General features: G+C 48.6%; 1 protein-coding gene across 1 annotated transcript; it reads right to left on the reverse strand.

The window, feature by feature from the left end:
• Positions 1-9,254: 9,254 nt before the first annotated feature.
• On the reverse strand, positions 9,255-13,307 carry MLNR (motilin receptor). The gene is made up of 2 exons (XM_047077935.1): positions 12,407-13,307; positions 9,255-11,665 (listed from the first exon to the last, which is right to left on the reverse strand). The coding sequence occupies exons 1-2, from the start codon at positions 13,305-13,307 to the stop codon at positions 11,277-11,279; spliced, it is 1,290 nt and encodes a 429-aa protein (XP_046933891.1). The 3' UTR covers positions 9,255-11,276.
• Positions 13,308-18,264: the final 4,957 nt, after the last annotated feature.

An 18,264-nucleotide genomic window follows, 5' to 3' on the forward strand; every position in this document is an offset into this window, starting at 1 on the left:
GCATGGGAGGGGGAGACACAGAATCTGAAGTAGGCTCCAGGCTCCGAGCTGTCAGCACAGAGCCCGATGTGGGGCTTGAACTCACCAACCGCAAGATCATGACCTGAGCCGAAGTCGGATGCTTAACTGACTGAGCCAACCAGGCGCCCCACAAAATACTTACTTTATTAGGTTGAAATAAGCTGAAAACTTTATTTTCCTCACAAAAAAGCAATATTTTCTGTATTATTCCTAGATAAACCACAAAACTTATTTTTGCAGTAAGACCAGTTTTCCCGGTTATGTATATAAATCAACATGAGGCAATAGATATAGTCATGAAAAAAGAAAAAGAAAATAGGGAAAACCAGACAAATCAATTATTAGTGTCTGTAGACTCGGGTCCTGTCTTCTGTGCAAATAGTGCTTACCGTACATCTGCTAAAAAGCTGATGGCCCGGTTAGGCCGTGGGCACAACAAGAGGATGCAAGCAGCAGCAGCAGCAAGTGTGGGGCAACAACGGCCCATTCTTCCCTTTTTCCCTTTTTTTGGTTTGTTTTTTTAATTTATTTAGAGAGAGAGCGGGAGAGGGGCAGCACAAGAGGGACAGAGACAATCTCAAGCAGGCTCTGCACTGTCAGCACGGAGCCCAACACAGGACTTGATTCCACAGTCGTGAGATATGACCTGAGATGAAATCAAGAGTCAGATGCTTAACTGACTCAGCCACCCAGGCGCCCTGGCTCATTCTTCTATTTAATGGTAAAAGTAACTTATTTATTTACATCCCCTCGATAAACACTAAATCTACACAGAAATCCTCTGTAGGTGAGTGCTCGGTTTCTCACTTTCTATTAACCGCCATTACAGATTTTTAACAATACACTTGAAACACACTGTACTTAAGTCAGACGCTTTGTTGCATTTCATAAATTATTTTCCTCCTCCTTTATCCTCTGTGTCCTCAACATCTTTTTCTTCCAAGAACTGATAACTCAAATGCTGGTCATTAGATCACTGTCCCAAATGGCTTCAACCCCTCCCACAGGAGTGCCTCCCACAGGAATCACATACAAATGAAACTCTGCATTTTTAATACTATCTTCTTGGAGAACACAGAGCCTGCATAAGTTCAGACCATGGCCATTTAAGAGATGAGTGGTCAGTGACTAGCAGGTGAGTGGGAGGCCTGTAGGCAAATTTCCCTTCAATGATTAAGTGGCCTGGATGCATCTTACAGCTTTACCTGCTAATAACTGATAAGGGGCATCCTAAAGCATTCTCTGAGATATTTTCAGTGCTTTCCAAATTAGCTTTAGGAAGCTCTGACACATTTATATATATATGTCTATCATGAAATCCAGGTCATGTTTTGCACTGAGTTATAATTCCCAAACCTGAAAGATTTGACCTCTGTTCATTCCGTGTTTGGGGTATGTTTTGTGATGCTTACATCCATTCTCCTCCGTCTTCATCCTGGGAAGACTCCATAGGACTTTAAGCGAACACAAACATTAGGAAAAATACATAAATATCAGGCAGATATAGAGCATCCTAAATTGTAGACAGAAGCTCTTTATCATTCTCTCTGCACTTGAGCCTCTGATGGTGAAGGTCCGCAGAGAGTAAGTCACCCTCTACATGTTGGCCTGGTGCTTCTCTGACACGTTGAGGTGAAGATCCCACGTCTTCAGGTAAGGGCTTTGAGATGCTGACCTGGGAGTCTATCTTGAGTTACTGGATAATCTCTTCTTCCATGAGAACACTGAGTGTTTAGAATAACCTCAAAGGTTAGGAAATTCTACATTAAGTTGGCAAGTCCTGCAGAACTTTCCAGAAAGTTTCACTTGAATTTCATGTTTAGTGGCCAAATTTGTGGCTTCCTCAAGTCAAAAATCATAATAAAATTCACTATTTTCCATCACTTCATTTGTGAATGTGACACTGTAGTCAAGCTGCTGGCTGCCGTGAAGATGCCAGGCATTTGTTGCTGGATTTTTTCCCTCAAGGGCTCTTGTTAAGATAGGACATTTTTAAGAATGACAAATGAAACCAATGAAATAGGAATCTGTTAATATACTACAGATGCTTGACCTGCCATCAAACTATTCCATCTAGCATGTGCCATTCTTTATACCGTCTATATATAAAACAAAGGCTTGCAAGAGCTCCATTTAAATTTCAAAAGCATCACATCTGCCCACCTAATGAGGAAGGCCCATTTCCTTCTGTTATTGTAACTTTCTTCACTTCTCTGAAAAAAGGCAGACACTATATTGTCAAATCCTAAAAGCAGTTGCAGTGACCCTTCGAAAAAAGAACAGTCTTCCCCAGCTGTTCTCAATGCAACAGACGCCCCACAGTAAGCCCTGACTTTCCAAGAAGAGTGGAATGTGTTGGTACCCTGGGAATATTCTCTAAAAGCCTGGTGCACAAGACTTTAATTTTACCAACTCACTGGACACAACGCGTACCTGACCACATCACTACTCCATAATCAGGCCTCACCTTGTGTGTATGGAGGACACCACACCTTTTGGACAGAGGGAAAGACTGATTCTAACAAGCGAAAGGTAGTAGGATATGAACTGAGGACAATAAGGCTAGTTCACGCTGACTAAAGATTACCACATGCCTGACAGTGTGCAAACGAAGCACACTACATTCTATTATTATATATTATATATACACTGTAATAATTATATAATTAAACATTCTATTATAATACTGCAATGCACCAAGTTTTTAAGAAACCAGTCTCTAACTTAACAGGAACCCATGGGGGAGGGGAAGGAAAAAAAAAAAAGAGGTTAGAGTGGGAGAGAGCCAAAGCATAAGAGACTGTTGAAAACTGAGAACAAACTGAGGGTTGATGGGGGGTGGGAGGGAGGAGAGGGTGGGTGATGGGTATTGAGGAGGGCACCTTTTGGGATGAGCACTGGGTGTTGTATGGAAACCAATTTGTCAATAAATTTCATATATAAAAAAATAAAATAAAATAAAAAGAAACCAGTCTCTGTCCTCGCCCCAAATGTAAAGTAGCCTCCAGACACACAAAGGAACTGTTGTCAAGCCCCAGGCAATGTGCTAGGCACTTTACATATATTTAAATACTACTTCATTATCCTCTATGGTCTCAGTTATCACACAAAGTTACATTTCTTCAGAATGAGAATCTCCCTTATTGTGAATTCATTGGTCACTTGACTGTTTTACTTCATTCAATCCCTTTTGCAGAAAGGGAAAATAAATAAAGCCTTACAAAATTGTCTGTGTCTGTACATACACCCAGGAACAGGTTATATATACATTAAACTTCTTCAGTTCAACACATTTTTATTACCATGTTCCAGGAGGTTCTGAATCATATGCTTATTTCCTCAGTTTTGTGGTTTTAAAAAACCATCAGTGTGGGTTGCAAATACTCAGCAAATAGCTGGTACATGCTCTCCCACTGCGGCAAAACAGGCTGGCTTGTGGGCACCCTGTGTGTATTGTTCAGCAACCGTTTCCTCTATAACTTACCATTTTCTGGCTCTTGCCCCGACATTCTGTTGAAAGACTTTCCAGGTTCCTTCCTTTTGCCATGACTGTGGCCTTTCCATTGCCCTTATTCTAGGGTTACCAGGTTTAACAAATAAAAATACAGTGTCCAGTTAAATTTGAATTTCAGATAACGAATGATATTTTTAGTGTAAGTATATCATACTTATTAAACTTATACCAAAAAAAAAAAAAAATCATTGTTCATCCAAAATGCAAATTGAAGCGGGAGTCCTGCATCAAATCTAACAATCCTACTTCCTTCTCTGTCATCTGTGGTGTGTGACCCTCTGGCCTCTGAGCCTCCTTGAAACTCTCTTCTTTTGGGTTGTATCACATTTGTTGCTTTCCCTTGTTCTGCTCCTTCTGCCTGGTTCAGTGACTCTTGTAGTCTGTGTTGGGATCATAAGCATGTATCCGTAGGCCTCTCCTTTTATCTCTATAAGCTTTCTCTTTGGTGAGGTCTTTGATTCCTATCACTTAGATCAGTGGATCTCAGAGTGTGATGTCAGACTAGGGACAGCACTGGCACCTGGAAACTGGACGGAAATGCATATTCTCAGCCTCCAACCCAGATCTACAGAATCAGGTCTGGGGTGGGGCCCAGCCATCTGTATTTTAAGAAGGCTTTCAGTTGTTTGTTTTTTTAATTTTTTAACTTTTTATTTTATTTTTTGAGAGACAGAGACAGAGCGCGGGCAGGGGAGGGGCAGAGAGAGAGGGAGACACAGAATCCAAAGCAGGCTTCAGGTTCTGAGCTATCAGCACAGAGCCCAATGCAGGGCTCAAACCCATGAACGCAAAATCATGACCTGAGCTGAAGTTGAACGCTCAACTGACTGAGCCAGTCAGGCGCCCCCAGTTGTTTCTGATGCAAGCTAAGTTTTGAGAACCACTGATATAAGTGATCACTTGTAGCCTCTGGACTCCCAAATCTTTACTATTAGCCTCGATTCCACACCTAAACTTCCACCTAGCATTTCAAATTGTAGTGTTCTGTGGAATGTTAATAAATGAAAGAGAAGAAAAAAAAATAAGTTGTATGGTCAAATGGGGTTTATGTGGTATTTCAGCATATCTTAAAGTTGTTTGACTATGGGGATCTATTACCAGGAGGTTGTGGAAAACACAACAGAGGGATGGCTTCATTGGAAACAGAGTAATCAAAATGGAATTCATTGTCGCCCCCGCTGAATCACCTCTACAACTCATTTCTTTCAAATAGCACCAACATTCTCCTAGTTAAGTAGGCTTAAAATATTGGATTTATGACTCATCTGCTATCATACCCAATCAGCCTCTGACTGTTAAGACTCAGTCATGGTAGTACTGAAAGATAATAGACCTGGGTGACTTTTGAGGGTCGAGGAAGCTGCTGTTGCTGCTTAGCAGAGTCAAGGCTCAGAAGGCACCTCTTCACTGAGACGTGGAGACCAGCCCATCCTCCCCAAAGGCAATTCTGGCTGTCTCAGTAACTAGCAGCAAGCTGTCCGGGGCAGCGGGTACACAGCTCCAGGGCTCCCCACAGAGCCACAGTGACATGAGGTCAAGCACTTAGGGATAGAACCCAAGAACCCAAGAGGGCCATGAAGAGCTGAGCAGGCCCGTCCTGGAGGAACTGAGCAAGAAGACAAGGTATTGAAGTAAAAGAAAATCAGAACATGCTTTGAAGAGCTGAAGACGCGGTAGATGATCCGGTTACTGAAATGAGCAGTTGTGGAGAGTCTGAGGCCCATCGTGGCCTGCAAGTAGAAGGATCTCAGCATGGGGTGGCTGGGCCACACCCACACAGAGAGGTTCAGGGGACTGAAGGGCTGAGGAACCAGGGAATCACGACTGGACCACTGCCATGAGTTTTGGCCACAACATAAATGACTTTCATATGAATCCATCTCCCAAACCCACCTTTTGTATCTTTATTTACTATCTTTGTGTCTCTTCTTTTATCCAGGGGTAAATATAGGGAAAGGGAGGCAAAGGGCAGGCAAGGGGAGCGGGGTAGGCCAGAGCGGAAGAGATTGCTGTAAGGGAGATCTTACTGAAAGTGCACAGCCTTGTCGGCACGTTGGAATCATTAGAATCACCTGGAGAGCTTTAAGAGCTACATCTGGGTCCAACCCCCAGAGAGCTTGGTGCCACTTTCTTGTCTCTGGATTAATGCTCCTCAAATTTTAAAGTGCGTTGGAATCACCTGTGGATCTTGTTAAACTGCAGATTCTGATTTAGCAGGTTTGGAGTAGGGCCTGAAAATCTGTATTTTAGCAAGATCTCAAGTGATGCTAATACCACCGGTCTGTGGATCACATCTTCTGCAGCAAAATCCACAGCAGAGGTTCTCAGAGGGTGGTCCCCAGACCACCAGAATCAGTATCACCTGGGAACTTGAGAGAAATGCAAATTCTCAGGCCCCCACCCCAGACCCACTGAATCAGAAACTCTGGGGGTGGAGCCCAGCCACCTGTGCTTGAAGACCCCCCTCTGGTGATTCTGATGCAGGCTGAAGTTTGAGAACCACTCTCATAGAGAATTTGCACAGGGAATAAAAAGCCAGAGGGAAGGGAGCTGATATTTGCTCTAAGGACAAAGTAATGAATTATCATGCAGGTAAGACAGAAACAAAGATCAGGTTTTGTTCTATTTACATTACAGTTAGGAACAAGCATAACCATTACGATAAAATTAAGACATCATAACTTTGAAAACTGCATGTATGTATTCACTTTAAAAAAAAGCTTTTTAAGGGGCGCCTGGATGGCTCAGTCGATTGGGTGTCCAACTTCAGCTCAGGTCATGATCTCACGGTCTGTGAGTTTGAGCCCCACGTCGGGCTCTGTGTCGGGCTCTGTGTTGGGCTCTGTGCCAACAGCTCAGAGCCTAGAGCCTGTTTCGGATTCTGTGTCTCCCTCTCTGCCCCTCCCCCGTTCATGCTCTGTCTCAAATAAATAAATAAAGGTTAAAAAAAAAATAAAACAAAACAGTTTTTTAAAATCCCCATATCATCACAAGTAGTAGAAATTATCTGAGACATTTTCGAGACTAGCACACTCACTACAAAGATGAGAGGGAAGGAGATATCAAACTGTGGCCTTTTCTGCTGAGGGCTGCTTGGCCCCTCCAGGGTGTAGCTGGTACAGATGCAGGAAGACAAGGCAGGAAGGCTTGGCCCTGGTGATTAGGAATGGGGAAGGGGATGCCAGCTGCTCTGCAGCCACAACATTGCTGGGGCCTTTGGCCAAAGGAAGTGCTGGACCCGGTAATGTTACTGCTCCGGTGTCACACTTACCCCACAAGTGCGCTTTGCCTGGGTTACAGTAAATAACTGGCCCCAACCGGGCTCCCAGGCTCAGCTCCGCCAGTCGGTTTGGCAGGCTCCACCTCCTGGGTACGTCAGTGCCCTTACCTCACCCCCTCGTCTTCCTCAGGGGCCCTTCCTTGACTCCCTTCAGCTCTGCTCCTCACTTGTGCCCTTCCGCTGCTGTTTTGTGTCTTCTGTGTTGTGTGGTAGCTCAGATCAGATGTCCCAGTCATCTATCCACCCAACCTGCATCTTTGCCCCTCCACTGGGGTGAGGTTCTCTGACTCCTCCCTTGCCTCCCCCAAGTTGAGTTCAACACACGTTGTCCACCTCCAAGAGATGCCGAGGGGAATAAAACATGGTTTGTCCTTAGGGAACTGGTGTTACAAACTCTGGGAACCAGTCACCGGCAAGGTAACATGCTAAGTGCCAGGAAAGACAGTCACCAAGCATTGCAAAATTGCCTGTGTACACTCAGCTCTCCTGGTCTGACTGCCACTTTTTAGCCCTTAGTTGCACAGGCATCCATTCTTCTTCTTCTTTTTTTTGTAATGCTTATTTATTTTTAAGAGAGAGAGGGAGCGAGCCCGAGGAGCGGCAGAGAGAGAGAGAGGGGTATAGAGGACCTCAAGCAGGCTCTGCACTGTCAGCACAGAGCCTGATGTGGGGCTTGAACTCATGAACCATGAGATCACAACCTAAGCCGAAGTCGGATACTTAACCGACTGAGCCCCCCAGTACCCCATGTCCATTATTCTGTAAAAAGTATGGGTTGTTTTCCTGAGGAGGCAACAAGTAGTGTCTGCCTCTGTCACTTCCTTATAGTTTACATAGAGCAAGGGACGTGCTGAGCACCAGGCCACAAAGTATGCCTGTGGAGTACATGCTTGCTTAATGACAAATGCTCCTGTGCTCCCAGGAGAAGACGGGGATTTTTGGAGGCTGCTCAGAGCTCATCCCCATGTATGTAATATTTAAGAGTTCAGAATCTTTAGAAGGTTGGCTCACAATGAAAAATCGCCTCAAGTCTATGTTTAAGGAAAGTCTTTATTTATTTATTTAAAGAGAGACAGCATGCACAGGGGAGGGGCAGAGAGAGAGAGAGGGAGACAGAGAACCCCAAACAGGCTCCACGCTGTCAGGACCCTCATGTGGGGCTTGATCCCATGACCCTAGGATCATGACCTGGGCTGAAATCAAGAGATGGATGCCTAACTGACTAAGCCACTCAAGTGCCCCTAAGAAAAGTCTTTTTAAAGCTCCACTTATAATAGTTGACCTGCACAACCATCCACACTTGTATCCGAAAAGCTTCCGCATACTGGCAAATGTTACTATTATACGTGTAGAAACTGTCAGGAGGGACCGTGTTCAAACATCTAACATGCTGCTCCCATGTCCCCTTGAAGACTTGTACAAGGGACTCTAGGTTCCCAGGAGGTGCTGTGCAATAGCTTCTTTGAACATTTCTTCAGAAGTGGAAATGTCTCATACAGAAAAGGAAGGAATGGGGCACCTGGGTGGTTCACGGTTTGTGGGTTCAGGCCCTGCATCAGGCTCTGGGCCAACAGTATGGAGCCTGCTTGGGATTCTCTCTCTCTCTCTCTCTCTCTCTCTCTCAAAATAAATGAATACACTTTAAAGAATTTTTTAAAAAAGGGAGGAATGTCTCTGTGGGTAACACTAATGTGATACTCTGCAGCCCCATCTGATGTAAGGGATTTTGTTACCCTGTGAGCTAAACCTGGGTTAGTCTTGATGACACATGTACACATTTCAAACAAAAAATGCCATTAAAAGGGTGATTGATTTGGACGCCATCATTACATGGATTTCTCTTTCTAGTGTGTTCTGTCATATGCTAAATCCAGGCTGTCATATACACTTAGCATCTTAGTAAATATTTCCTGAATGAATGAATGAATGAAACACAAACCCTTCCCCAAGGCTGATGCCTCACCTAACAAAAGCACTGTGGCTTGCAGACAGCAGAGAGGGTTCGAGAGAAACTGGCAGGGACACCAGCACGTGTAGGGTGCCAGGAGTGGCCCTGGGGAAGAGCCTCAAGGGAGGGTCCAGGAGTGAAAACCACACTCTGCAATGATCCCTGACCCAGCCACCCTGGGTCTTTCTAGAACTCCCTCTCTTGTTACAGTCAATTGTCAATACACAAGGACACTCTTTGCTGGGATAGAGAACAATTTTAGATCTTAGAACAACTTTTCATATTTTTTTACCACAACCCACAGTAAAAACACATTTTATTTTCTGAACCAGGAATGACACCAGCCACTATATGATTGAAACAAGTTTCACAAGATGATAATTACCCTTACTACAAGTGATGGCCTGATTCCTCTATTCTCTTCTTGCCCCACTACTTCCTACAAAAAAAAAAAAAAAGAAAAGAAAAGAAAAGAAAGTGACACAGTCCAGTGATTTCACAGTCTAGTGATGGGTGAGACCAGCATTTCAAAAACAAGCAAACAGTGGTCTGCAGGAGAGATGGGCCTCAGACATTCCATCCCAGGGTCCACGCAACAAAAGAAGGGGGATCCTCCTCGCTCCCATGCCTGGGAACACACTTGGGTCACAGGAAAGTGTGATGTAAATCCCTCATCTCTCTAATCTGACCAAAAAAGCTCAAAGGAGAGGCCTTTGCTTCCATATCTGTAACATTTTACAGTTAAAATATCAGTAAGGTTCTTAACCATGATCTTCCATAGGGAAGAGGCCTGGTCTGACTGCCCCAAAGAGACACTCACATGCGCGGAAAGACTGTGTGGCAGGAGCTCCGGCACGTCCCTACTTAGTGCTCCCAAGCAGAGGCAGTGGCATAAGGCTGGCACCTCCACTGTGAGAGCCCTGCTGTCTCAACAGTGTGGCTCAGGCCACCAGATTTCATAAGAGTTCCTGAGGAGGGGGAATGGGGAGTTGGCTCTGTGGTAAGTCCAGGAAATGCTGGGTGAAACAACAATCTGGGGCTTCTGGTGTGATATGTGCTGTGGTGACTCTCAAGGAGGGGGCAGCTATGCGGTGCTTTCCCACCATATTTGACCACAGCGTCCTTTTTGCAAATAATCACCAAAAACTGCAGAATACAGTTTAGGGCCTGCTGCCCCCAGTGGCCACTATGTGCTTCTGCCGCTAGCTCAGAGAAACAGTGTAGAAGAGACACTTCTCTGCCGTACCAGTTGAGGGCAGGGCCAGGGTGTTAGCATCCTTTATGGGGACTTGAAGGCACCCCTGTGTTTAGTTAATTACATGGAAACGTGACAGAACTTTGTCAGCACGTTGAGCAGAGTCTCTCTGGTTTTCCCCTTTACCGTTTGTAGTTTACAAGTCAGCACTCTGCGCCCTGCCCACCTCCAGGGGGCGCCATTCATATAGACTGTGGTGTGAACGAGGCCCCCTGGAGCTGGTTGAGGCGGCAACCGCAGCCCTCTGAAGACAGTTCTGTGTTTTAAACTAAAACACAAAACAGTTACAGAGCTGTTGGTCAGAATGCCCAAGACATTCTCCTTCACCCTTGACGGCATCCGTGGACCCTTGTGTTTTTTCACTAAGAGCAGTTTCTCAGGGTGGGAGTGGGTAAGAATCTTAAAGATTGGAGTTCGGACTCAGACCCACCAGTTCCTGTCTGGGAAATGTAAGATTCAGTTCCATCACCAGTAAAACAGGAATGATGACAACTCTTATCCCACCAAGCTGAGGCAAATCAGATCTTCATAAATGTCATTAGTAGTCACTCTTTCAAGAAGCCAAGTCCTGCTGTAGCTCCCTGCTCTCAGGCTTCCGTGCCCAGGTTTGTTACCTCATGGCAATGGCGCCCGGCAAGCCCCATGGGCAGTGTTGGGGACAAGTGGGTTGCAACACAGTGCATATGAACAGCAGTTCTGAAAGACAGTGTTGTTCCTAAACTCTATGATTTGTTCTGAGCCAGGAGTGAGGCGGCTGCACATTGGCTTTTACCCAGAATTCCTTTCACTTACTTCTAAACAATTTTGCTACCTTATATAGACATTAAGTAATTTCTTGAATAAAAACTCTTATTATCCTGGGTTCCTTGTATAGGCACCATTACGTGTATATCCAAAACATAAAAACAAAATACACCCCGATCTCAGAGGTGACAATTTTCATGGCAGCATCTCTCTTATTACCCAGAAAATGAGCAATCCTATTTCCAAAGTCTAGGAGAATGAAGACTTAGAAAACCTCCCAGAGCACATTTTGTGATGTGGGATTTCGTGAGTCTGAAATGAACATCCTTGAGGGGGGATAATGGAAGGCGGTTCAATTGCATACCTTGGTTTTAAAAACGAACATCATGCTGACGTGTTGTTGACATGATGTTGACATGTTGACCAATTTGCAGAATGTTGACCACTCTTCCCAACTCTTCCTGAGGGCATCAGTACCGCCTCCCACCCGCCGCCCCCTTCAGTCCTGATTTCCCTACAGACCTGTCTTCCCTGAAGTCTCAGCATTGTGGGACAAGGCGACTTGCTTGGCGGTACTGGTTGACGACGTCTGTACATTGGCGCTGGTCTCTGTGTAGCCAGCAGCGTCTCCTCCCATGTCCCCCTCGGTGTCCCTGCTTCGGCAGAAACTTCTCTGTCTGGACTGTGTAGCCAGCAGCAGTTTCCAGGCCGCTGCTCTGTACTTCTTTGAAATGAGGTTGTAGAGGATCGGGTTGATGGATGCACTCAGATAGAAAAGTTGCAAAGCAACAATGTTAAAGTACTGAGAGAAGTTCATCATCCGGGAATCTTCCGTATTTATGTAAATGATCCTGCCAACGTGGAAAGGCAACCAGCACACTATAAATGCCAGAACCACCACCACTGCAAAACAAGACACGGGCACCGGAATTAGCTAAAGCATCCGAAAACAAACGAGGGTCCCCAAGATGCCGTCTCAAGTAATAAGTAACAGCAAAACAAATTAGATACAACTTGTACCTAGCCGAATCCCTACCCCGGAAAAACTACCAGGCTGCAGACAGCATCGATATTTGCTTTAAAACTGCATATATGTGTTATCAAGGCTGGACATAAACCAGAAGGAGAAATTTCTACTAACAAGCTGTTCTGGCAGGCTTCCGTCCACAAACCTACTTCAGAGTCATGTTCTCTGTACTCCTTTGGAAAGAATTCTGCAACAGGTCTGCACAATCTTTGGTTTTTGATATGGGTATGGTTCACTTTAGCCTTCAGGATAACTGAACGTTAAGCTAAAAAAAAAAAATTAGCTTAATGTGATCTGCCTCGTCTTCTCAAGGGTACTGTGAATAATTCACATCTGCGGCATCTAACAGAGGTCGGCAGTTGGTTTACCCATCCTGGTCAGCGCAGCTCACTGATCCAGCGGCTTTGGAAAATCATTTCGGCTTAGCTGACCCAGGCATCCCACCCTCGGGGGCATCCCGGGGTTACCCAGGGCTCTTGGAGGACTGGAGACGGTTTTCTCTGGAGACGGGAATGACACAAGGAATTGTAACTACAAGAGGAGCTGGGAGACCAGGGGAAGGGGACGCAGCCCGGACCGTGGGTTGGTGTGTTTGGAACAGACGTGGCGCCACTTACGCAGGACGCGGACCGTCTGCCGGTGGCCCTTCTCGCGCCCGGAAGCGGCCGGGCCTCGTAGCGGCCCCCGGCTCCTCCACAGCTCCCGGCCGATGAGCCCGTAGAGGACGCTGAGGCACAGAAAGGGCAGGAAGAAGTAGGCGGTGGTGACCCAAAGCATGACGCGAAGCGCGCCTAGCTGAGCCGGGCTGGGCCGGCACTCGCGGCTGAACAGAGCCGCGGCCGCCGCGGCCTCGAGCCCCGACGGGGGGGACAGCGGTGGCGCTCGCGAGGACCCGGGGTGCGACGGTGGCGGCGAGGTGCGGGGCGAGGGCGTGAGCGTGAGCGGGGCGCTGCCGTTTAGGTCCGGGACCGCGTCGAGGCCGGGGTCCTGCTCGACGCCCACCAGGAAGAGGAAGGGCCCGGCGGAGAGCAGCGCCACCGCCCAGAGCGCGGCGATGAGGGCGCGGACGCGGCGCCGGGTGACGAGGACGCGGGCACGGAGCGGGCGGCAGATGGCGAGGTAGCGCTCGACGCTGAGCGCCGTCATGTGCAGCAGCGTGGCGTAGGTGCAGCCCTCGCCCAGGTAGAGCGAGAGGCGGCAGAGCAGCTGCCCGAACACCCAGGGCCGCGAGCGCCAGAGGCGGTACAGGTCGAAGGGGAGCCCGAGCAGGATGAGCAGGTCGGATACGGCCATGCTGCCCAGGTACAGGTTGGTGGTGGTCCGCATGTCCCGGTAGCGCCCGATCAGCAGCACCGTCACCACGTTGCCGCTCACCCCGACGGCGAACAGGCCCAGGCACACGGCGGTCACAGGCACCAGCGCCTCCAGGGGGAAGGGCGAGCAGAGGCGCTCGTCGCACGGCAGCAGCGCGCCGTCCGCGCCGTCCGCGCCGGCGCTGCTGTTCCAGGGGCTGCCCATGGACGCGCCGCGCCGGCAGGGCGCACGGACGCGCTCGGCGCCCTTCTGCGCCGCCGCACCTCCGGCTGCCCCGGGGGCTCGCAGCAGGGCCCCGCTAGCGAGGCGCTTCTTCCGGCAGCCCGCACGCAGCGGCTCACCCGCCCCTCCCCGCGCTGCCCGAGCTCTGCGGCCTCGCGCGCGGGGCCGCGACTTTGCAGGGTCCGCTTTGAGGCCCTCCCTAGCGGGCGGCGCGCAGTCTCCGCCCCCGGCGACCGCCCGCCCCACTCCCGCCCCCCGCCCGCGCCCTCTCTGCCCGACCCGTGCCAGGGAGCTTCCCTCCCCACCGACTGGAACACGGGAGGCGGCCACGGCGCACGAGTCCTGTCCCATCCGGGGAAGCGGTTGCGGAACCCAGGTGAGGTGGGTTACTGAGCCCAGCGGAACGCGGGCGCTTTGGTCACTCGAGTACAGAGGGGGACCTTCTTAGGGCCCTCGGCTGGTGGCTGTGTTCAGGCGGTTAGGAAAGGCTGCCTCAATACTAAGTAACAGGAGAGGAGTTTAGAACAGAATCTAAAGTCCCTCCTGGGTTCTAGTTGTGCGTCTACAACCGAATGATCTTGGGCCAGTCCCAGCCTCGCTCAGCCCAGGTCTCCTATTCTGTAAGTGTTCGAGTAGGGATGGAGGGAGTTGACCAGATCACTTCACCCATCCCTTAAAACCCTGAAATCGGTGGGCGTGACCATGTCTACTGGTTTCAAAGAACAAGGGTTAAGTATTACATGTATATTTGAATGCTTAAATGCGTTGTGTTGTTCCTATGTACAAAATATTTTACAAACCAAAAAGCAGAGTATTTGCCAACACTAGGAAGAATTAAAATTCTGGGGAAGAGACTACAGCTGATGCACGAGTCGGTGCGTGGTGGTATTAATGACAATAGCTGATGCGCATTGAGTGTTTAGGATGTGTTTGGCCCCTTGCTTTCTATTTAACCCTCATGTCTGTGGGAGCTCATTTTATCCCTGAGCAAAGTGGGACTCACTGAGATCACACAGGTAGCAAGAGGCAGGATGGGGATTTGGACTGTGGTCAGCCTGATTCCAGAGCCTGCGGGCCTGATGTGCCACCAAATCAGCTCTACCCCTGTCCAGCTCCACCCCCTAGGGTCTTTGGAACCCTTTAGTCCCCAAAGCATCATAGATTGCTCTGGACCTTTTCTGCTGAGTTCTGCATCTCTGTGTGGATGGATACATGGCTAGCAGTTTTCCCACCCATCCTTCTGTGGTTTAAAATTTTCAATTTCTTCTCCCAAGGTTTACTTCTCCTTTCTGGAACTTGGAACTTCACTTCAACTGGAACTTGGCTTTGCCCTAGGGACACGTTTCCCCTGCTGGCTTAGAGGAGGGGAACCTGTCACCTTGTGCATCACTGCTGTTCCCAGCCGCCCTGACACCTGTCTCTATATCTAACTTTCTCTGACTCTGCCTTTTCCAGCCCCCTCCCCCATCGCTCACCCTCATTCTTGAAGATTTTGGTGCCTGACCCTCACTCTCAAGCACTCCTCCTGATAAAAATCACACCACACACAGGAGTCTTGCAATGCGTCTGTCACTCCCGACTGTGGATGAGCTGGTCTTCTAGTGCATTCCAGGCAGTGGCTCCTGTGGACATCTCTCACACCCGAGCATCACCAGGACCTCCTCCATCTCAGTGTCAGTCATCCGCTTTCTGAACTCCACCCCTGGCTTTCTAGCTTTCTCGCTTTCTCCGATACCTCAACTCTTGCAATCCTCCAGCCACACGGGGACCTCCAGTAGGTTGCCCCTCCTACCCTTTCCTTGTCCCCCACTTGCCTCAAGTCCTCACTTCCCTCCTTGACCCAATTTAGACTCCACGAGCAATCCTAATCACTCCCAGGCTTACACCCTCAACTCCTGTGCTCTCTTCCCTGTTGTCGTGCACGTCTCCGTGACAAGAACACAACCACAGTCCTGGTTAAATCGAATCCTCTGCCTACTAAATGCCCACCCCCAAAGAGCCGTTGAGTTGTTTCACTTGAAATTCACCACCCCTGACGGGGCTCTTCATGTTTCCTTGGCCATCCTCATTTCTCTTGACACAGCAGGGACGTGGCGGGGCACATGAAAGCGTGACTTTGTGGGCTGCACACATTCCTATCATGCTGTGACTGTTGCTGTAGCCATTTTCTCTTGGTCCCTGTTTCTCAAGAGAGACAGGCTCACCATGGTGATGATTATCAAGGGCGGTGGTGGAGAGGGAGCAAGTCCCTGTGAAGGGTGACTAGGAAGAAGGTATAGGACTTGGGGAAAACCCTCCTGGAGATTCCAGTTCCCCTTTCTCAGCCCCAGTCGACAGTCCCTGGTCAAGAATGACCATTCTGGCTCCCATGATGCAGCAGCTCCCTCTGGGCCCAGTTAGACTCCCCTTGCCATGCTCTGTCTGCCATGCTGTGGTTGGTGGCATCTTCTGCATCCATCAGCCACAGGAGCACACCTAGCTGTCTCAATGATGCCACATCCGGACTTAGAGAGCTAAGCAGCCCCTACTTGAAGTGTCGTACTACCCTCAAAGCTAAGGAGGTGGTGACACATAAGCCACGTGTCTCTGTCTCTGGCCCACATAATAGCAAAAACCTCAACATGTTAAGGGGAAACTATAAACATTGTTTATGATGCAACTGCTTTGAATTGCAACATCTGGGAAGACCTACAAGCACTACTTCTGAGTACTCTTCTCCTGCCTTCCCTTCTTCCAGTTTTTTCAAAACACCAGCTGCCCTTCACGGTTCAGTTGGGCCCAGTCAGAATGCCCCACAGTGGCCATGTCCTACAATAAGGAATACTCACCTAAAGTAACAAGGCAACATTTCTGGGCACCCTCATCCCTATATTCATCTTCTAGGGGGACGGAGTTGTTATCGCTGGCTGTTTTTACCTCTTGGGGGGCTGAATAGGCATAACTTTCTGTCTTAGGAATTAGGAATATGAATGTTCTTACTCTGTTTCCAGGGAACGGAATAGAGATAGAAGGAAGTCTATCTTTGGGGAAGATATTCTGTGCAGGGGGCAGTGTGAGGGCTTTCCTCAGGGAACCTTGCTGAGAGATGGAGGGTGTGCAAACTAGGGTCAGAGCTCACCACTCGGGGGGTAGAAACCACCACCTAGAGGGTGAACCGGGGCAAGTTACTTAATATCTCTGAGCCTCCGACTCCTCATCTGTAAATAGGGGTGCCAGTACTGGGACCACTTCACTGAGTTGTTCCAGCAAGAAAATATAAAGCCTTAGCCCAGTGTCTGGCATGTCGCAATCTCTCTATAACCATTAGTTATTATTAATCACAGTAATAACGAAAGAGGATTCCCTTGGATCCAGATGAGCCCCTATCTTCTTCTTTCTTTGGTCAAATCGCATGCTTTCTGACGCCACACCTGTGCCCCTGCTCTTAGTTCTCCTTCCATCGCTTTCTGTTGAAAGCCTAATCCATTTGCCTTTCCAGGGCAAAATGTTGCTATTTCTAGGTCAGGTTTCCCAAGCCCTTCAGTGGGATGTGTGTGTTGTCTCTGATGCCCTCAGAACTCTTGTTAGCTCCCTGAGACCCCGACACATCGGGTTGAGGCATAGTGAGCAAGCAGACTGTTGCCTCACGGGAGACCTGTCCCTCTGCTACAGCCTCTTGCGCCAGCGCAGGTGGCTGGGGGTGGGCCCACTATAAAGGGGCAGGTGGGGTGCGTGGTCAGTGCAGGACACGTTATGCTGCCTGAATTAACAGCCTCCAAAGACCAGTGCCCTGACATCTCACACATTTGTTTCTTGCTCTCCAAGAGCCTGTCTCGAGTGTGGGGGACAGTCTAGAGGTGTTACCTCTATTTGGTGGCTCACTGTTCTAGGCTGCTTCAGTCATATGGCCTCTCCATATGATGCTCCCATTGTCTCTAAGGCAGGGGAAGAGAGAAAATGAAATGCTTCTGCCTGAAAGTGACTGTGCCAGCTGTAAGCTGCAGTGTCCGGGCTCCAAATTCACCCTCCTGGGGTCCCGTAAACTAGCCATCTCCTTGGCCCACCTGCTCCCTGTTAGGCTTGTCAGCAGAGGGGCCGGAGGGCAGGGGAAGAAGACACTTCCTCCTTCCTGTTCCAGTTTCTTTCAGTGTCATCGCACAATGGCTCTGTGTCCTGCCAGCAGCACTGGCTTCAGTCTCCAGCTCCTTTGGACACAAGCAGAAGCCCCGCCAGCAGCAGTCAGGCAGCCGCTCCTCCTCAGAGGTCTGGCTCCCACTTCCTGGGGGCTCCTCCTCTAACCTTGTAGGTTCTGATACCCTCAACATCTTCCCTTTGCCTCCAGCCTAAAGAGTGGCAGCTTTTCCCAGCAGTTATTACCTCTGTGTCACCTGTTTGCTTTTACAGTCCTCTAACACTTGTTACACGGATGCCCAATGTTAAATGATCCTTATTAAATACCTAGTGCAGCATCTGTTCTCCTGACTGAACCCTGATGAATACAGAGGTGAATGTCTTTTCTGCTTCTGTTTCATTGGCCAGAAGTCACCTGGCCTCTTCCAACCTCAGCGGTATGGGGGTGGGGGTGGGGGTGGGGGCGTGCCCTGAAGGAGGAGAACCAATATTTGGCCAAGGATTTTGTTTTGGCATTCAAACTATGTGGTCCAGTAACTATTACCATATAACAAAATTTCTGGCCACTCAGTGGCTTTAGACAACCATTTTATCGTGCTAATTCTGTGGGTCACGAATTCAGGGATGGCTTGTCTTTGTTCCACGATGTCTGAGACCTCAGCTGCAAAGATGCAAAAGCTGGGAGTGGCTTGACAGCTAGGGGCTGGCATCTCCTGAAGTCTCATTCAGTCACCTGTCTGGTGCTTGGACGCAGGAGACTTGAAGAGTGGGACCCCTGACTGGAGTGCTTGCATTATTCTGCACTTTGCTTTTTAATTGTATTTTTCTC

This window comes from Lynx rufus, unplaced genomic scaffold (assembly GCF_022079265.1).
Source record: "Lynx rufus isolate CCGP_SWC_20201006 ecotype Redwood Valley unplaced genomic scaffold, mLynRuf1.p SCAF_1, whole genome shotgun sequence".
NCBI classification, from domain to species: domain Eukaryota; kingdom Metazoa; phylum Chordata; class Mammalia; order Carnivora; family Felidae; genus Lynx; species Lynx rufus.

What these genes read in the sequence shown, in the direction of transcription:
- MLNR (XM_047077935.1), bottom strand. Translation starts at nt 13,307, where the DNA reads ATGGGCAGCCCCTGGAACAGCAGCGCCGGCGCGGACGGCGCGGACGGC. An exon ending in GCAGACGGTCCGCGTCCTGC is followed by an intron (nt 11,666 to 12,406) that starts GTAAGTGGCGCC and finishes CTTGTTTTGCAG; the next exon opens with TGGTGGTGGTTCTGGCATTT.